The sequence below is a fragment of the Rhamphochromis longiceps genome, linkage group LG19 (genome assembly GCF_057381845.1).
Source record: "Rhamphochromis longiceps isolate RC_006_pf linkage group LG19, R_longiceps_female_GT1.1, whole genome shotgun sequence".
NCBI classification, from domain to species: domain Eukaryota; kingdom Metazoa; phylum Chordata; class Actinopteri; order Cichliformes; family Cichlidae; genus Rhamphochromis; species Rhamphochromis longiceps.
Window position 1 is genome coordinate 24,574,107 of NC_140575.1, and position 17,081 is coordinate 24,591,187.

General features: G+C 40.5%; 1 protein-coding gene across 2 annotated transcripts in view; it reads left to right on the top strand.

Annotated features, from left to right (window-relative positions):
* The window catches only part of uggt1 (UDP-glucose glycoprotein glucosyltransferase 1), a 31,318-nt gene that overhangs the window by 10,165 nt on the left and 4,072 nt on the right, over positions 1 to 17,081 (top strand). Inside the window, exons 12-35 of one of the 2 annotated variants that reach the window (XM_085391353.1) lie at positions 1,863 to 1,954; positions 2,609 to 2,759; positions 3,054 to 3,173; positions 3,261 to 3,346; positions 3,712 to 3,847; positions 5,584 to 5,715; positions 6,695 to 6,859; positions 7,757 to 7,877; positions 8,161 to 8,259; positions 8,445 to 8,468; positions 9,757 to 9,851; positions 10,393 to 10,599; positions 10,740 to 10,871; positions 11,004 to 11,134; positions 11,209 to 11,304; positions 11,527 to 11,629; positions 11,753 to 11,832; positions 12,166 to 12,355; positions 12,619 to 12,777; positions 12,932 to 13,017; positions 13,156 to 13,240; positions 14,960 to 15,048; positions 15,131 to 15,235; positions 15,400 to 15,484. In XM_085391353.1, the coding sequence (XP_085247479.1) occupies positions 1,863 to 1,954; positions 2,609 to 2,759; positions 3,054 to 3,173; positions 3,261 to 3,346; positions 3,712 to 3,847; positions 5,584 to 5,715; positions 6,695 to 6,859; positions 7,757 to 7,877; positions 8,161 to 8,259; positions 8,445 to 8,468; positions 9,757 to 9,851; positions 10,393 to 10,599; positions 10,740 to 10,871; positions 11,004 to 11,134; positions 11,209 to 11,304; positions 11,527 to 11,629; positions 11,753 to 11,832; positions 12,166 to 12,355; positions 12,619 to 12,777; positions 12,932 to 13,017; positions 13,156 to 13,240; positions 14,960 to 15,048; positions 15,131 to 15,235; positions 15,400 to 15,484 (2,769 nt within the window). The remainder of the gene's footprint in view (positions 1 to 1,862; positions 1,955 to 2,608; positions 2,760 to 3,053; positions 3,174 to 3,260; positions 3,347 to 3,711; positions 3,848 to 5,583; positions 5,716 to 6,694; positions 6,860 to 7,756; positions 7,878 to 8,160; positions 8,260 to 8,444; positions 8,469 to 9,756; positions 9,852 to 10,392; positions 10,600 to 10,739; positions 10,872 to 11,003; positions 11,135 to 11,208; positions 11,305 to 11,526; positions 11,630 to 11,752; positions 11,833 to 12,165; positions 12,356 to 12,618; positions 12,778 to 12,931; positions 13,018 to 13,155; positions 13,241 to 14,959; positions 15,049 to 15,130; positions 15,236 to 15,399; positions 15,485 to 17,081) is intronic. The other variant, XM_085391354.1, reaches the window with a different exon arrangement.

Below are 17,081 nucleotides of genomic sequence, written 5' to 3' on the forward strand. Positions count from 1 at the left end.
GGACACAAGCTTTTCTTGTCTTCTTGCAAAGACCGGATGACGAGGCTGTTACAAGGCTCTTTTTTTTGTTTTGTTTTTTTATTGACTCATCCAATCGAAGGACTGATAGGCTTATGTGATGGCAAAGCATCTGTTGTCCATACATATCTCCACAATTCACAAGAATTGGTGCAAGATGAAGGTCATATTCGTTTTCACAAGATCTGCTGCTTCTTTAAAGAATATTAGTGTGATTTTAGTGAAACAAGATTAATTTGTCCCCCTTATGGCTGTTTGTGATCCTCCCTGACTTCTCGGTGGATTTTACCAGTTACAACAAAACCTAGACCTTTCATTAAGAACTTTACATTTTACAATAACCTGTGAATTCTGGTGGATCATAAGCTGCTACATCATTGATATTCTGGTTCCTTCTTTTGTGCCTCCAAGACCTTTTCGTTGGCATAAAGTGAGATCTTTTCATATCCATCAGAAATTTTTTATTCTTTGGGCTTCCCTGGAGTAGCTTTGTATGCTTCACAGTTCAAAATAACCTTTATAAATCTTATAGTGGGCGTTGGTGCAGCTGCTCAGTTCATCCGCTGTCTGAAAGACGTCGCTTTAGCTCCTTCCCCTATAGATTTGCTCCCCTTTTAAGCAGTATTTCTTGTGATTGGCTGCCCCTCACAAAGTGAGAGTAAAAAAAACTCTAAAATTGAGTTTTGATCAGCCTGAATCATTAACTTTTAGCTCAGCAGTTCAGTGGCTAAGACTAAATCATCTGCTTTCAAACTGCTCGATTTCATCATCTGTCCTATGTTTGTCTTTCCATTATCGAGGATCCTTATTCTTTTAATCTTGCAGACTGTGTCCTCTAGTGGTTAGGGATAATTTAGCTTTAGCTGTTTACCAATTTAATCCACTAAAGAGGACGAACCGAGACATACAGCATTATTGCAAACATCCACAATCAAGTAGCTTTTGTCTCTCAAAATGAAACTGCCCCTCCTGGTTTTGTTTTACCTTTTACTTTGTGATCAATTGTAAACATCATCTGATTTGAAAGCATTCAGTTTTTGACAATGTGTGTTTTGCTTCGCCTGTTAGTGGAATAGGCACTCACCCCTTCTTCTTGTCAGTGTTTTCTCTCTCTCCTTTGCTTGGTCTCCTCTCCTGAAGCTGTGCTCACATTATCTTGGTGTGCAGACAGGAGTTCGGGCTGATGGTGGGGCTGAGCAGACAAACGTCCTAATTACTGAATCGGTGATTCATTCAGCAGGCGCGCAGAGTCCTACAGCGAGAAATGATTATTGATTGAAGTAGTTTGGACACGTGCACTTGCTCGCACACAGACACGTCTTTGTCTTTCTCTCACACACAGGCATGTATCCACACACTCACACAATTTAAGTGGGATGAACAATATTTGTGTTAATCATGTCTTGTTGTAATTGCAATGTCTGGAGTATGATTAATCTGATGTCTTTGTCTTTCTGTAATGAGATTTGACTGTGCCAGAACGACTTTGAGCTTTCTTTTTGCCTGTGCAGACGCACAAACACACATGCGGGTCTCTTCTCATAGACATATTCACACACATTTACACACCCCTTCTTTGATAATTAGATTTGTTTAGTGTGGGGTTTAATTGCTCTAAACAGGCTGATTTTGAACAGAGTTGTCAGTGCTTGTTTAGAGCTGTCAACGTGACTCGTTGTGGCTTTGTGTTGACTGTTGCCTCTAGTTTTACAGTATAATTGACTACATGATGGCTGGTTTTGATGTTGTTTGCCTCACAGCGTGGTGATCTGCTCAGCTGGTGTTGAATGGGGAGCTTGACACAAACAGGATATTTAGTCATATTGACGTTTCTCTTTCCATAGTTTTTCAAAGGAACTCTGGGGTTGCAGCCCGGGGATTCAGCGCTGTTCATCAACGGGCTGCATATAGATTTGGACGCACAGGACATCTTCAGGTACACATAAAAAGCCATATTTTGAGCATCTAATTTGCAGTAATTACAGCACAGAAATGCATCTGTGTTGCTTTAACCTTTTGCAAATGAAAGTATATAATCAGTCAAGACCGTAGCTTGACTGATTATATACTTTAACAATTGTTTAGAACAAAATGTAAAGTAAAATTAAATTAAAGATTTTTGTGTGTGTGCGTGTGTTTGGGCTCTTAAGACCTGGGAATGTTAAGACAACTGGGCCTAAAACGGGGCATGAAAAGATTTGAATGATAGTCACAGAAGCAGCAAATGCTTCCATATGGAAAACTGTACCCAAGTGATATTCTTGGGTTTACTGGAATATTCAAAAATTAGTTCTTGTATTAGGTATTAATAGGTTGTGCTCGACCAATCGATAAAATAAGTTGAGAGTGAGACTGTATAATAACGGAGATTGTTGCTTTTTCTTTGTCATGTTTTTAAAATCTGATTTCACATTCACATCTTACCTGCTGTTTAATGATTTAAATAAGCCAGATCAAAACTGAAAATAATGAGCTCTACTTATACATCTCTTTCAGATAATAAGGCAGTCTAGATGCTACGCTCAAATTCTTGATTACAATACACACACACTGCACCACTTAACTCGCCTCTGTCCTTTGCTACCTGCAGTGTGTTTGAAGTGCTGCGCAGCGAGGCCCGGGTGATGGAGGGTCTGCGCTCCCTGCTAATCGAGACACCTTTTATTCACGACATCCTGAAGCTCAACGTCCAGCCCTCCGACTCTGACTACGCCGTCGACATCCGCAGCCCGGCCATCAGTGTAAGAGTGTCCGTGTTCACACACGTCCCTAATAACTAACTGTTGAATGCTGCAGCAAATGAGGGACTTAACCAAAATAAGCTTGGAAAGAAATGTGTTGTGTTTGGAAGATTTTTGTTGTGCAATCAAGTTTCTATTTGAAAAAATTTGGAGGCATTTCAAGCCCTCCAAAATTATCGTTGTGCTTTCCTTCCGCTAGCAGTAAAAAGTAATTTCTTGTTGGCTCTTGTCTGCTCATTCTTGTTTTTAAACTTAATTTAAACCATTTCCTCTTCACTGCATTCTCCTTTTTAGTGGATTAACAACTTGGAGACCGACTACAGGTACAGCTCATGGCCCTCCAACGTGCAGGAGCTGCTCAGACCAACTTTCCCTGGAGTCATCAGGCAGATCCGCAAGAACTTTCACAATCTGGTAAGAGCGCAGTTTATTAATCAGACCCCTGTGAATCCAAATAGGTCTGAAGCTTTTCTGATGAATGCTAACACGCATCTGTTGCAGGTGATCATTCTGGATCCGACCCAGGAGAACACTGTAGAACTGCTGAGCGTCGCAGAGATGTTTTATGCTAATAATATACCCCTCAGGTTGGTGTTTCTGTCATCAAGATGTATACATTTTTTTGGACATTTTCTTGGGAATTAATTATCAGCTTTTATGAATTTGAATGCACAACATATCACTTTTTTATTGCTGTACAGTAACCAGAAAACTAAAATAAATAAATAAAATAAAAGAGGTGCTGCAGAGCATTGGTAGTCAGTAGAAATGTGTAGTTAAAAATCCATTTTTAATTTAAGAGTTTTGTCAGGGATGTTTGGAAGACCTTTGATACCGCGCTGCATGTGGCATCTTGGGATGGTCAGTTTGTTTGAATACTGATGAAGCAGGCAGCACACGCTCTGCATTTTAACTGTTTTTGGAAGCTTACTTGCTCCGTGTTTGTGTTTAGGATCGGGCTGGTGTTTGTGGTGTCTGATGAAGACGACATAGATGGTATGCAAGATGCCGGTGTGGCACTCGTCCGAGCCTACAACTACATCACTGAAGAGGTGGACAGTCAGAATGCATTTGAAGCCGTCATGTCGGTGAGTCCATTGTTCACAGAAACTAGGAAGTGAAAAAGACCTTTGTAAGACTTTATCTAATCTGTGTCTCTGTTACTCTTTGCCTGATCCAAATAGTTAACGCATCCCTCCTATCAGGTGTCTTCCCCAAAAGCCTTAAAAACAGCAGTTATCAAACCAATATTAAAGAAAAAGAACCTAGACAGCACATTAATGCAAAACTACAGACCAATCTCTAATCTTCCATTTATCGTTAAACAGCTTTCTCACAATGAACACCCGCTTTGATATTTATCAGTCTGGTTTTCGTAGGCACCACAGCACCGAGACAGCCCTTGTCAAAGTGTTTAATGACATCCGTATAAATACTGACTGTGGGAAATCCACAGTATTGGTACTACTGGACCTTAGTGCGGCGTTTGACACCGTTGATCATGATATATTACTGGAACGTCTAGAGAGCTGGGCCGCACTCTCTGGTACAGCACTCGACTAGTTCAAGTCCTACCTTAAGAATAGAAACTTCTATGTGTCAATTAGCCAATTTTCATCACAAAATATAGAAATCACATGCGGGGTCCCCCAGGGTTCCATCCTCGGGCCCCTCTTATTTAGCATTTACATGCTCCCGTTAAGCCAGATTATAACCACCAATAATATTAACTACCACAATTATGCAGACGATACTCAACTTTATATCTCAATGTCACCAGGTGATGTTGAACCTATCCAAACTCTTAATAAATGCATTGAGCGAATTAACAACTAGATGTCTCATAATTTCCTTCAACTGAACAATAACAAAACTGACTTATCTTTGGACCCAAAAAAGATTGATTAAATATCAGTAATCAGCTCAAACTGGTCCAACTAGAAACTACCGACCAGGCCAGAAATTTAGGTGTAACAATGGACTCAGACCTGAACCTCCAGGGCCACATAAAAGTTATAACAAAGTCAGCCTTCTATCACCTGAGGAACATTTCTAGGATTAAAGGACTGATGACACAAGGAGACCTAGAAAAACTCATCCATGCATTTATCTCTAGCCACCTTGATTACTGTAACAGTATCTTCACAGGTTTACCCAAAAAATCAATCTGACAACTGCAGCTGATTCAGAACGCTGCTGCTCGTGTTCTCACTAGAACCAAGAAAATGGAGCACATTACTCCAGTTCTAAAGTCATTACACTGGCTCCCTGTAGCTCAGAGAATAGACTTTTTAAAGTGCTTTTATTAGTTTATAAGTCCTTGAATGGGTTAGCACCAGAGTACATTAGGGATCTGCTATCATGGTACAAACCATCCAGATCAGTTAGGTCCTCCAGCTCTCGTTTATTGACCGTCTCTAGAACCAGAACTAAACATGGAGAAGCAGCTTTTAGTTTCTATGCTCCTCACATCTGGAATACTCTATCGGGAGAATGCAAAGCAGCAGAGACACTGAACTCTTTTAAGTCTAAAATTAAAACTTACTTATTTAGACTTGCTTATGAGTAACTGATCCTATTATGGCTCTCTATATGTTTGTTTTAATTTTTAATATAAATTATTGTCTTGATTATTGTTTTATTGTAAATGCTTTCTTGTAAATGTTTTCTTGTTTTTTACTTTTATAGTGATTTATGCTTTATTTTTTGTTTTATTTTAATCATGTAAAGCACCTTGAATTGCCTTGTGCTGAAAGTGTGCTATACAAATGAAATTGCCTTGCCCACTTGTTCATCCCGTTCTCTTCTCTTCTCCCTCTTATAGATGTTTAACCGTGTGCCAGTTGGTGGTCGGCTGAGTGTCGGGGATGTAGTTAAAGTGCTGGAGAAGAAGTTTCCCTACGTCGAAGTCAGCAGTGTCCTCGGAGCAGACTCCAGCTATGACAGCAACAGGAAGGTGAGTCGAGCAGGATGTTTTTTCTGTTCATATTATTAATCTAAAATTACATTTTTATTAACACAGCAAATCTAAGTGTACAATTACAGTCAAAAGAGCTGTATGTAGCACCAGAATAAAAGGATAACTGAGCAACTCAAGAGTAGTTTGATAATTCATCAGTGGATGAATAGTGGTCATTTTATTAGGTACACACATTAAACTGCTCACAAACACAAATATCTGAGCAGACAATCACACGGCACCAACTCAACTGAGCGTCAGAAATGGGAAGAAAGATTATTTTAAGTCACTCTGACTAAGGGATGTTTTTTGGTGGCAGAGGGACTGCTCTGAGTATTTCAGAAACTGCAGATTTATTCCGATTTTCCCCACGCAATCATCTCCGGAGTTTATAGAAAATGGTCTGAAAAAAGAGGAGAGAAAAAAAATCAGTGAGCATCAGGAGAAAAAACCCTTGTTGTAGTCAGAGGAGAATGGCCACACTGCTTCATGCTGATAGGAAGCCAACAGTAATTCAAATAACCACTGGCTACAACCAAGGTATACAGAAGAGCATTTCTGAATGCACATCATGTTAAACTTTGAAGCAGCAACCACAGAAGACCACACTGCGTCACACTCATGTCAGCTAAGAAAAGGAATCTGACGTGGAGTATCTGTCGTCTGATGGCTGCTTCCAGTAGGATAAAATCATCTTAAAGTGGTTTCTTGAACATGAGAATGAGTTCACTGTACTCAGATGACCTTCAGTCATCAGATCTCAATCCAGTAGAGCACATTTGGGATGTGGTGGAATTGCAGCAACTGTACAATAGTATCATGTATTTAAGAGGTTTTTAGATGCAAGAATATTAAGTGTGATTTTGTTCTAAAAGAGAAATAGAACAGCCTTTTTAAAGTGGTCACCTAAAACTGACTGCAGAGCCGAATAATTAAGGGTTAACCAGATAACATTTCTTTCTTTCTTCCCTTTCAGGAAGGACGGGCATACTATGAGCAAACAGGAGTAGGCCCGCTGCCTGTGGTCATGTACAACGGGATACCTTACCAGCGTGAACAGCTGGACCCGGATGAACTGGAAACTGTCACCATGCAGAAAATCCTGGAGACCACCTCATTCTACCAAAGGGCCGTCTACCTGGTCAGTTACAATCACATTTACAATAAAAGCTCATTATCTGCCATATCATTATTTTATTAAGGGTTATTCTAAAATACAGGTTTTAGAGCATCAGTCACAGTTTCTAAAAAAAAAAAATCTGTTGCTGGACTTTAATTCAAAACAACCAATAATATATCTCAGTTTCATCTTTTGATATTTTATATTTGTATTATTTTGAACAATATGCAGAAAACTGCATTTTGCCTTAATTTCACAAGCAAACTTCAAATCTATTCTCATTTTTAACAATAAAAATGTGTTGTTGTTTTTTCTAAAAAGTACTTCATAAGATATATTTATTTGTCAGTCCTTTTTCTTTTAATTAGGTTTTTCTTTCCTGGACCTGCTACAAAATCTTAGTGTAAAATTAAAGGCAGAAGTTAAGCCACCATAAAGTAAACTTGCTAAAGTACACTGTCTGTCTTTGAGGTCATAAAACAAATTCTCTTTTCAGCAGGATCTTTGTGAGCATGCCATCTGTCATTTTTCCTCTTTTAATGTCAGCCCATCACACAGAGGAGCCAAATCTTTGAATTGATTCTTTCAAAGGATTTCTAAGGAATTTAAACACAGCAAGCAGCATTTAATTTGGTGGCTATAGAAGTCTTACTGGTCAGCATAGCATTAGTCATCCTACCTACCTTTTCTCTTTTCTTTTTTTTAATGTTTAACTCAAACTTATTCAGAGAAAACTTTCTAAACAAGCACCCGTAACTGCAGTGGAAAGGCCATTAACATTTAAGAAGTGCTTTTTAAACTGTGAGCAGGGAAATCTTGCAGAGAAGGACCTCCTGCATGACTGTCAGCTCTGCAGCTAAAGCGACGACTCTGACTTTTTACTTTAACCTCGCACGTTTCCTCTCATGTCACTCGCAGGGCGAGCTGGCTACAGACCACGATGTCGTCGACTTCATCATGAACCAGCCCAGTGTTGTTCCTCGAATCAACCCCAGAGTGTTGTCCACCAGCAGAACCTACCTGGATCTGTCTGATACCAGTAAGTATGAGGGTTTCTTAAATTTCAATTTTTTTTAGATCATCCTCAGAAACTAATGTGCTGTCTGTGACATGGATGACTCAAAGCTTCATGTAGAAGCACAGTTAGTTTTCCAAATATTCTTCAACCATTACTGCTACTATTTATTTCTATTTATTTGATGATTATTATTTTGTTGGCGTTTTTTGCAGTACAGATATGATGTAATCAAAAGTTTGTATATTATAAAAACATTTGCTCCAGAATCGATACTTTACTCCTTTTTTTTCATCTCGTTTTGCAGATAACTACTTCATAGATGACTACGCTCGCTTCTCAACGCTAGACACAGTAGAGAAGAACACAGCTGTGGCCAACAGCATGAACTATATGACAAAGAAAGGTAAGAGCACTCTGGCATCTGATCACTGAGTAGAAAAGCATGCCTGTGGATTTTTTTTTCTTGTTGTTACTTGTGAAGATAAAAAATTTCAAAGCTAAACTCTCTCCTGGTGTATTCTCCTTCTGTCCCCTCCTCCTCCTCCACTTCCGCCTCTTATTCATGTGTTTTTAAATTCCCTGCATCAGGGATGACCACCACCAACGGGCATGGTAATCACCCTTTTTCTCCACATTATTCCCCCTCCTACTCACTTGCTCTTTTTTTCAGTTTTCTGTTAACGACATTGTTGGCACCGTGTTTGTGAATCCACCACCACTCCTCCATCTGTGTTCAGTTCTCAAAGGACACAAATGACTAATAATTATGCATGTGATAATTGTACACCAGTCTCCAAGCATGAGTACCAAAATTTGTTTATGTAACTGCTCACTATAACGTTGTTTGTTCCAGTGGGAGAGCATGATAGTTCACCCAGTATGATTTCAAAGAAACTGCATGAAAAGTTTGAACGGTGTGATAAGGAAGCAAAATTTGGAGCAGAGAGCAGCACTTTAACACTCAGTGGTCACTTTATTAGGTACAGCTTGATAGTGCTGGTTCCTTCAGAGCTGTCTTAATTGTTTGTACGTGCTGGAAGTGAGTCTCAGAGGTTTTTGGTCCATATCAACACGATGGCATCAAACAGGTGATCTATTGGATTGAGCTCATTTGAGTAGAGCGGTCATGTGATGTTCAAGAAACCAGTTTGAGATGATTTGAGCTGTGCAACATCCTGATTCATTGGGCGTAGCTTCTGTTCTTAGCTGACAGGAGTGGCACTCGGTGTGGTGTTCCACTGCTGTAGCACATATGCTTCAAGGTTCAACATGTTGTGCATTCAGAGAATCTGTTCTGCATAGTGCATACTTGGTTTTTTGAGTTACTGTTACCCTATCTGGCTATTCTCCAACAACGTCTGGCATCAACAAGGCATTTTCACCTAGAAATTTGCAGCTTATTGAGTATTTTCTTTTTCTGACTACATTCTCTAAATCCCAGTAGATCAGCAGATTCTGAAACTCTCATACCAGTATGTCTGACACTACCAACTATCCCATGGCTAAAGTCACTTAAATGACCTTTCTTCTCTATTCCTATGGTCTGTATGGTAAATAACGTGTGTGTGTGTGTGTGTGTGTGTGTGTGTGTGTGTGTGTGTGTGTGTGTGTGTGTGTGTGTGTGTGTATTTCTGATGAGTTGCTTGCTTGTTTGTTTTTTTTAGATATAAGTGACCTTGATCCTTGATGTTTTTATGTGAAGCTGTTTGAACTTCTATATGTGATATTGGGCTATAAATAAATTTGAACTTAATGAACCGTGAACAGGCGTACCTAACAAAGTGGCCAGTGAGTGTATTATCTTTGTTTGCCAACACCATTAATACCACTGAAGTTGATCTGTAGCACAACTGTGGTTGTTTATTCTTACCTCGTGTCTTTCTTCTTCTGTGGTTGTCAGATGATGCCTACATTCGTCCTGTGACTTTCTGGGTAGTGGGAGATTTTGACAAACCCTCAGGACGCCAGCTCCTTTATGACGCCATCAAACACATGGTATGAAATGAGCTGTGTTTAAAATAATTGTTATACAATTTTTGATGTCAAGTAAACTGTATAAAACAAATTCTGATACCTTCCAAAAGTTGCTTTTTCACAAAGGATATGTGACCTAACCACCACATAAAGCTACTACTTGATGTTTTTATTCTGCAGCCTGTGGCTGCTGCAGACTTTTATACACAGCTAGGCTAATGTGCAGCTCGCTATAGCATCATTGCGTGCAGACACAAGAGTGATGACTTTATTGTTGTAGAACTTGAAGGAGAGAAAAGCAAAAAGGCAGAATGCCAAAAAGTAATTGTGTTCCTTCGCACAAAGAAAAACACGGATGCAAAGCAATGAAACGTGGTCTGTGACATTAACCAAATAAATGCACATGCTTGTTAAAAAGAGGTGAACCAGTTTTAAAACTGAGACTGTCCACTCTGTGTATCATAGTTTCCTTTACAGTGATACTCATGTGGAGTTTAGCTTATAGACGGTCAGAACATTAAAGCCTGCAGAAGCTTACCATCTCTCCCCTCTTGTACAACAGAAAACCAGCAACAACGTCCGACTGGGGATGATCAACAACCCGTCAGCTGACGTGTCTGCTGAGACGACCCGCGTCACCAGAGCAATCTGGTCCGCCATGCAGACACAAACTGCCAATAATGCCAAGAACTTCATCACAAAGATGGCTAAAGAAGAGACCGCTGCGGCCCTGCAGAAGGGTGTCGACGTCGGCGAGTTCGCTGTCGGGGTGAGAGGGTTACACACAGAATCTAAACAGGATCATGGCTTAGTGGCTTAGTGCAAAGGCACTAAGCCATCCTAGTTTTTTTACTCCTAATTTGTCCTTTTGTCAGCTGCCTACAAAAATATCTATGTTTTTTTCTTCAGGGTATGGATTTGTCACTGTTTAAAAGTGCGTATGAGGCTTCCAAGTTCAACTTCCTGCTTTCCCACGCTGCTTACTGTCGAGATGTGCTCAAACTGAAGAAAGGACAAAGAGCAGTTATCAGCAACGGAAGAGTGAGTCAGAAATTTTAAACCTGCCCTAGATGTTGTATAGGTTCAAATATAGCTTATATTGATTTCAAAAATGTCCATCTACCCACATTTGCTGTAGTTATTCAGTCAGTATTTTTGTTTTCTTCTTGACAGATCATAGGTCCGCTGGAGGAGGCGGAGGTGTTTAACCAGGACGACTTCCTGCTTTTGGAGAGCATCATCTTAAAGACTTCTGGAGAGCGCATCAAAAGCAAAGTTCAGAATTTTGGAATCGAGGAGGACAGGTATTTTCAGGCTCCTCTAAGAAGAAGTTTACAGATGAACTTTTCTTGTCGCGCTAACACTTCATTTTTCTCAGGGCCAGCGACCTTGTGATGAAGGTGGACGCTTTGCTCTCGTCTCAGCCTAAAGGAGAAGCCCGTGTGGAGTATGGCTTTGCAGATGACCGCTACAGGTACAGCTGTGTATAAATCAGATGAGCAAGATTTCTTTATTGAGTTGAGAGGTTTAAAAAGTGAGTACTTCACAAGGGTGATTTGATGGTTTATTTCAGAAGGGAGACCTTGAAGAGGTCGGTTAAAGTTTTTTTGTTTGCTTTTCTTTCTGGAGAAAGCAGGAGGATCTTAAATAGGTTTTGTTTGCTTGATTTTCTCGTTGATTTGCTGTTTGCTGGCAGTGCTGTGAAGATTCGTCCCAAAGAGGGAGATGTATATTTTGATGTTGTTGCCGTGGTAGATCCAGTAACCAGAGAAGCTCAGAAACTTGCTCCTCTTCTTCTGGTAGGTTATCTGTGATAACTCCTTTGAATTTGTGATCCATCATGCTTGTATGTCCAGTTGATTTATTTCCAACGTGTTCTGCTTTTGTTCTGTGTAACACCTTTCTCTCCGCGCCTCCTGCAGGTTATAAAGCAGCTGGTAAACGTCAACCTGCGTGTCTTCATGAACTGCCAGTCAAAGCTGTCAGAAATGCCCCTGAAGAGGTGAGAAAACAAGCAGTTTCTGTACTCCATGCTGAAATTGTACATCCTGGTAACACCTTCATGGTCTTTCTATTTCCTCTCCCACATCACTTTTCATTTATCCTTTAGTTAAAGTACAGAATCATCAAATATCATATTATTATGCAGGTTTATAATAATATGGACATCTGCTAACAAGTTGTTACCGTTCCTGAATCTTTTGATGTTGCTTCATGTGCATATGGCACTTACTATAAGTCAGGATTGTTCTGTTAAAGCAGGCAGGACGTGGTATAAAGACTCCTCCACCATATAAAAGTTCACCTGCTTTCTGCTTGTGTGTTTGTCTTCCAGTTTTTATCGTTACGTCCTAGAGCCAGAGGTGGCGTTTCAGGCTGATGGTAGTTTCTCTCCTGGGCCTATAGCAAAGTTCCTGGACATGCCCCAGTCTCCACTCTTCACTCTAAACCTCAACACTCCCGAGAGCTGGATGGTTGAGTCTGTGCACACTCGATATGATCTGGACAACATTTACCTGCAGGAGGTACAGCAGTACATCTGTTTTTAGGCAGGGTTGCTTGTTTGTTTGTTTTTAATTCTTTAATTTTGCTGTTTCAGTAACTCACCTGGCTGGACAACATATAGATAATATAAGTAGCTTATATATTGAACATTTTGGAGTCCAGTCCTCATTGAGACCTTCAGCTAATTTGGGAACCATTATTAATGTGTGTCTGTGGAGCCCCTGGGCGCTGATATCGGGCTGCATGAAGTAAACTTTCCTTGGCTGTGCTTCCGTGTTTGCAGGTGGAGAATATTGTAGCGGCAGAGTATGAGCTGGAGCACCTTTTGTTGGAGGGCCATTGTTTTGACGTCAGTTCGGGTCAGCCTCCACGTGGCCTTCAGTTCACCCTGGGAACCGAGTCTGAGCCCGTCATCGTGGACACTATCGTCATGGCAAACCTGGTAATCGCTTCAAAGCACGGCCCTCTCTATAACACAGCTTTGATTTGTTATACTTTAATGCTTTTCTACTTGATAAATAACATATTTTTTACTTTCCTAGACATTAATATTCTCTCAGCCTGAAATTGTAAATCTCCTTTGTTCTGCTCTGCAGGGTTACTTTCAGCTCAAAGCCAACCCAGGTGCCTGGATCCTGAAGCTAAGGAAAGGGCGCTCTGATGAAATCTACAAGATTTACAGGTAATAATGTGCAGAATTGGCTATATTCTGTCACATATAAATTAAATATCAGCCACTCCTCTTTGCTCCTGGTTTTATAAATTAATCTGAAAATCTCTCTTCTAATGTTTTCATTATCATTTCTTTCTTCTGTTGCAGCCATGACGGCACAGACTCTCCAGCGGACTCGGACGACATTGTAGTCGTGCTGAACAATTTCAAGAGCAGAATCATTAAAGTCAAGGTCGGTTCACTTGCAATGCAGTGACGTCTTTCTGGCACAAAAGCACAGAAGCAATGGCAGGAATCTGCCCTTCAGCACTGTTAGCTGGATAAATCCAGGATGGAAAGTTGGTGAGCAGAATATCCAGACTGCTCAATTTCTCAGGTTTCTCATAAATTTTAACGAGAAGCAGAAACTGCAGTCTGAACTGAGCCTTTTTGAGCTGAATAAATATGTAATTTGTGCAAAGATGACTAAAGTAAAATCAGACTTTGAAGCGGTATTTGCATATGACAGATGTGCCCACGTGCCAGTGCATTTTTCAACTACAGACAAAAGCACATACACATTAAGCTTCTCTCACCTCTTTGTTTTTCACATTAAAAAGCCCATATTATAAGTTTTGGGCTTTAGTGGGATTTATAGTGTTTTGTTCGTGTTCGTCTTCTCAAAAATTCTGAGAAGTTGCAAAAGTATGCTTCAAAATTGTCTTCCACCATTCATCTACATCACTGTGTAACACATTTCCATAATGCCCACCAAACAGCTTGTTTGGCCCTTCCTCAAAGAAGGAGCAGCTGCCTCACAGTCGACCTTTATTCCCTCACTGTGCTTACTCTAAAGGTTAGCCACAAGCAACGCATGCCAGTTTTTGTAATATTGGCTGCCAGAGTGAACAATGTCTTCACTCCAGGTCTTGCTTATGCCCCTTGACCCCTGTGTGGTAAATACAGTCTCATCTCCTATGCAAAAATATAGGTAAAATCCAACAACACTGTCAGCTTTTACTCTCAGGTTGTTGACCTGCTGTTGTGTCTATGAGTGGAGGTTTTTGCAGGAAAGAGGTTTTCAACAATAGGTGTGGTTGATGCTTTGTGTAGGTTGAATGCTAATTGGTTGACAAGTGAGCTGGGAGGGGAAGGGAGCGACAGGCACTTCATATTGTAATCTAAAGACTCAACAATATTAGACGACTCCCTATGAGCAAGCGCTTGGTGACAGTGGGAAGGAAAAAAACCCTTTAACAGGAAGTAACTTCTGGCAGAAGCAGGCGCTAAACCTGCCGTGACCGAGAGGGAAGATGCAGCATGAAAAGTACAGACAGTGACTATCCTGGAAACTTCATTGTTTATCACTTCAGCTCTTTGTTGTTAGCTCTTCTCTGTGGCTAATTGGTGAACCAACAACAGCACAAACAAGAGACTATACTTGTCTGTTGTCTACAATTCTATTTCCAAAATTTAAGATAAAAAGATGAAAAGCTTTTGTGACTAAACTACTGTGAAAGTCTTTCATAAATATGACATCTGGCCCAGTATCCACCCCATGTCTGTAGCTCTGCTCCCAGAATCTGAGGGTCCTGAGACTCTGTGGATTACTCGTGTTTTTGAAGGCAACATCGCCGCAGCATTAGCTTAGCATTAGCTTTGATAATGTGCCCAAAGAGCAAAGCTGTGTAAGAAAGCAATCACCTGAAGCACTTTGACTTAATATATCGAGAATTGCACTCTTGAACTCATGGCAACATGTGAACATGCGATCTCGTGTGATCTTAAAGCCAATACAAAATTTAAGTCAGAGTAAAAACTCAACCACTAATGTTTTGTGTAAGTTTCAGTCCTGAATCAAAACCACGTCATATGATATTTGATTCATATTTTAAACAGAATAATTGATTTTCTTCTTTTCTCCTCCCACAGTATGTTGTGACTGACTGAGTTATGATTGTGTGTTGATCAGGTCCAAAAGAAGCCAGACAAGTTCAGCGAGGAGCTGCTGAGTGATGGGACGGAGGAGAACGACACTGGTTTCTGGAATTCTCTGACCAGGTGCAGCTCAAAACAGTGATCTCATTTTTCATTTTCAGATGTTCAAAACTGTCAAATAATCGCTTTTCATTTTGTCTTTCAGAGGTTTCACGGGTGGAGGCAAGACTGAAGAGCCTAAGCAGGACAAGGAAGATACGATCAACATCTTCTCTGTGGCCTCGGGGCATCTGTACGAGAGGTTCCTCAGGTGGGTGTCAGAGATGTGACCAGGCAAAGAAAGGGGATTGTTGTGTCAGCCAAAAATCCTTGAAAGCGAACATCCCTGCTTCTTCCTTATACTTTTGATTTTAGAGTCTTTTTCTTCCCAGTTCTGTTGCCACCAGTCTTTTTACTGTCCTCCTTCTCTCTCAGAATCATGATGCTGTCAGTTCTAAAGCACACCAAAACTCCCGTCAAGTTCTGGTTCCTCAAGAACTACTTGTCTCCCACTTTTAAGGTAGGATTTTACTTTATTTTATTCAATTTTTTGCCTCTGGTGTTACTTTAAAACTCAGCTGGCATCTCGTCACTGATGTGGAAATCTTCTCCAATGGCTGCAGCTTTTTCTCTGTCCAACATCGATGTGAAGCTCAAGCAGAAACGTGCAGCAGGGATCGGATTACTCCCTGATTTTTCTTTTAAATATTCTTTCGTTTTTATGTCTAAAAATAATTTGTGTGGGAGATACTGTTGGCTTCTGAAGGTGCTGCAGTTTAGTGGATAGGATGCTGAATGTATTGCATGTTTTAACACGAGCGTAACAACCTTTGCTTGCAGGAAAACAGAGAAATGTGGGATGTACTTAGTATTTCACTAGAAAACAAGTTATTTGTTTAAAGCACAGTACACCCACGGTACAGTACTCTGACAGAATAGGCCCAAAGGAGCATTTCTCTTATGTTCTCACCATAAAAGCAGACTAAACCTTCCTAACGCTGCCGAGTGCAGCTAGTGTGAAGAAATGTAACAACCACCTCACTGACGCTGTTTTCATACATGACCTCTGGACTATTCAGGAAAATTGGGTCAGGAGGTTGTCCGAAGTTACTCACATGTGACACACAGCAGTGAACGTTTGAGAAGCACTAACTGGACATTTTTTGTGCCCACAAGGCGTCACACCTGAAACCCATTTGTTCGCGGTGAAACCACCGGAGTGTTATTGAATATCACTCTGAAGCTGACGGCTGATCCCTTGTGGAAGTTCCAGGCTCTGGTTGTCGGGTCATGTGTCAGTCAGCGGTATCCTGCTCTCTCATTGGTTGTTGCTTCAATTGCTCGCCCGGAAGCTTAGAAAGTTTGTCAGGTCCCGGGCATTGGGCATCGCCAGCGGTTATTTCACCCGTAGACGGTTTGAAATGTGAATTACACTTCTGTGTCTGATCTATCTAATGTGGCTTTGATGTGACTGCACCAAACATTTATACTAGTCTTCAAAGATTTAAGCCCATTCATAAACACTGAATCGAGCAGCTTGTGCTATTTCTGTAGCACGGCACAACAACAGCCTTTTTTCAATAAAAGAACCAAGCAGACGGCTGCAATAGGAAAAGAGATTATTTTTAAGTCAATATTGAGCCAAAAACAGTAACAGCAAAGTGTAGAAAACATATTGTCATAATAAATGTGAATTCAACAAAAAGTAATTCAGTGAAAATTAAATACATCACAAATATTAAATTGGTAGATCACTGTTACTGTTAGATTTGTATTGTTGATTGTCATTTATGCTTAGAAATATTTAACCATATATGCTTAGAGGTGTATAATCATTTGTAGATTGAAAGAATGTCTCATCCTAGGAGGTCTGTAACAGCTCTGTGTAGCATGAAGGGGGAGTGCGTTCACTCCCTCTACAGAGTGTTCCAGCGTAGATCACACCTCCTAGGAGAGGTCGTATCTTTTCTTATTGATTTATGGTATAGCAAGCACACGTATATCTGTTTAAGTATAAGAGCCTTTTGTTCAGATGGACCGCTAGACTCCTGGCACCAGCTTTGGGGAGTCTTCACAGGGTCACATCTGGATCTCTCACACACACACACACACACACA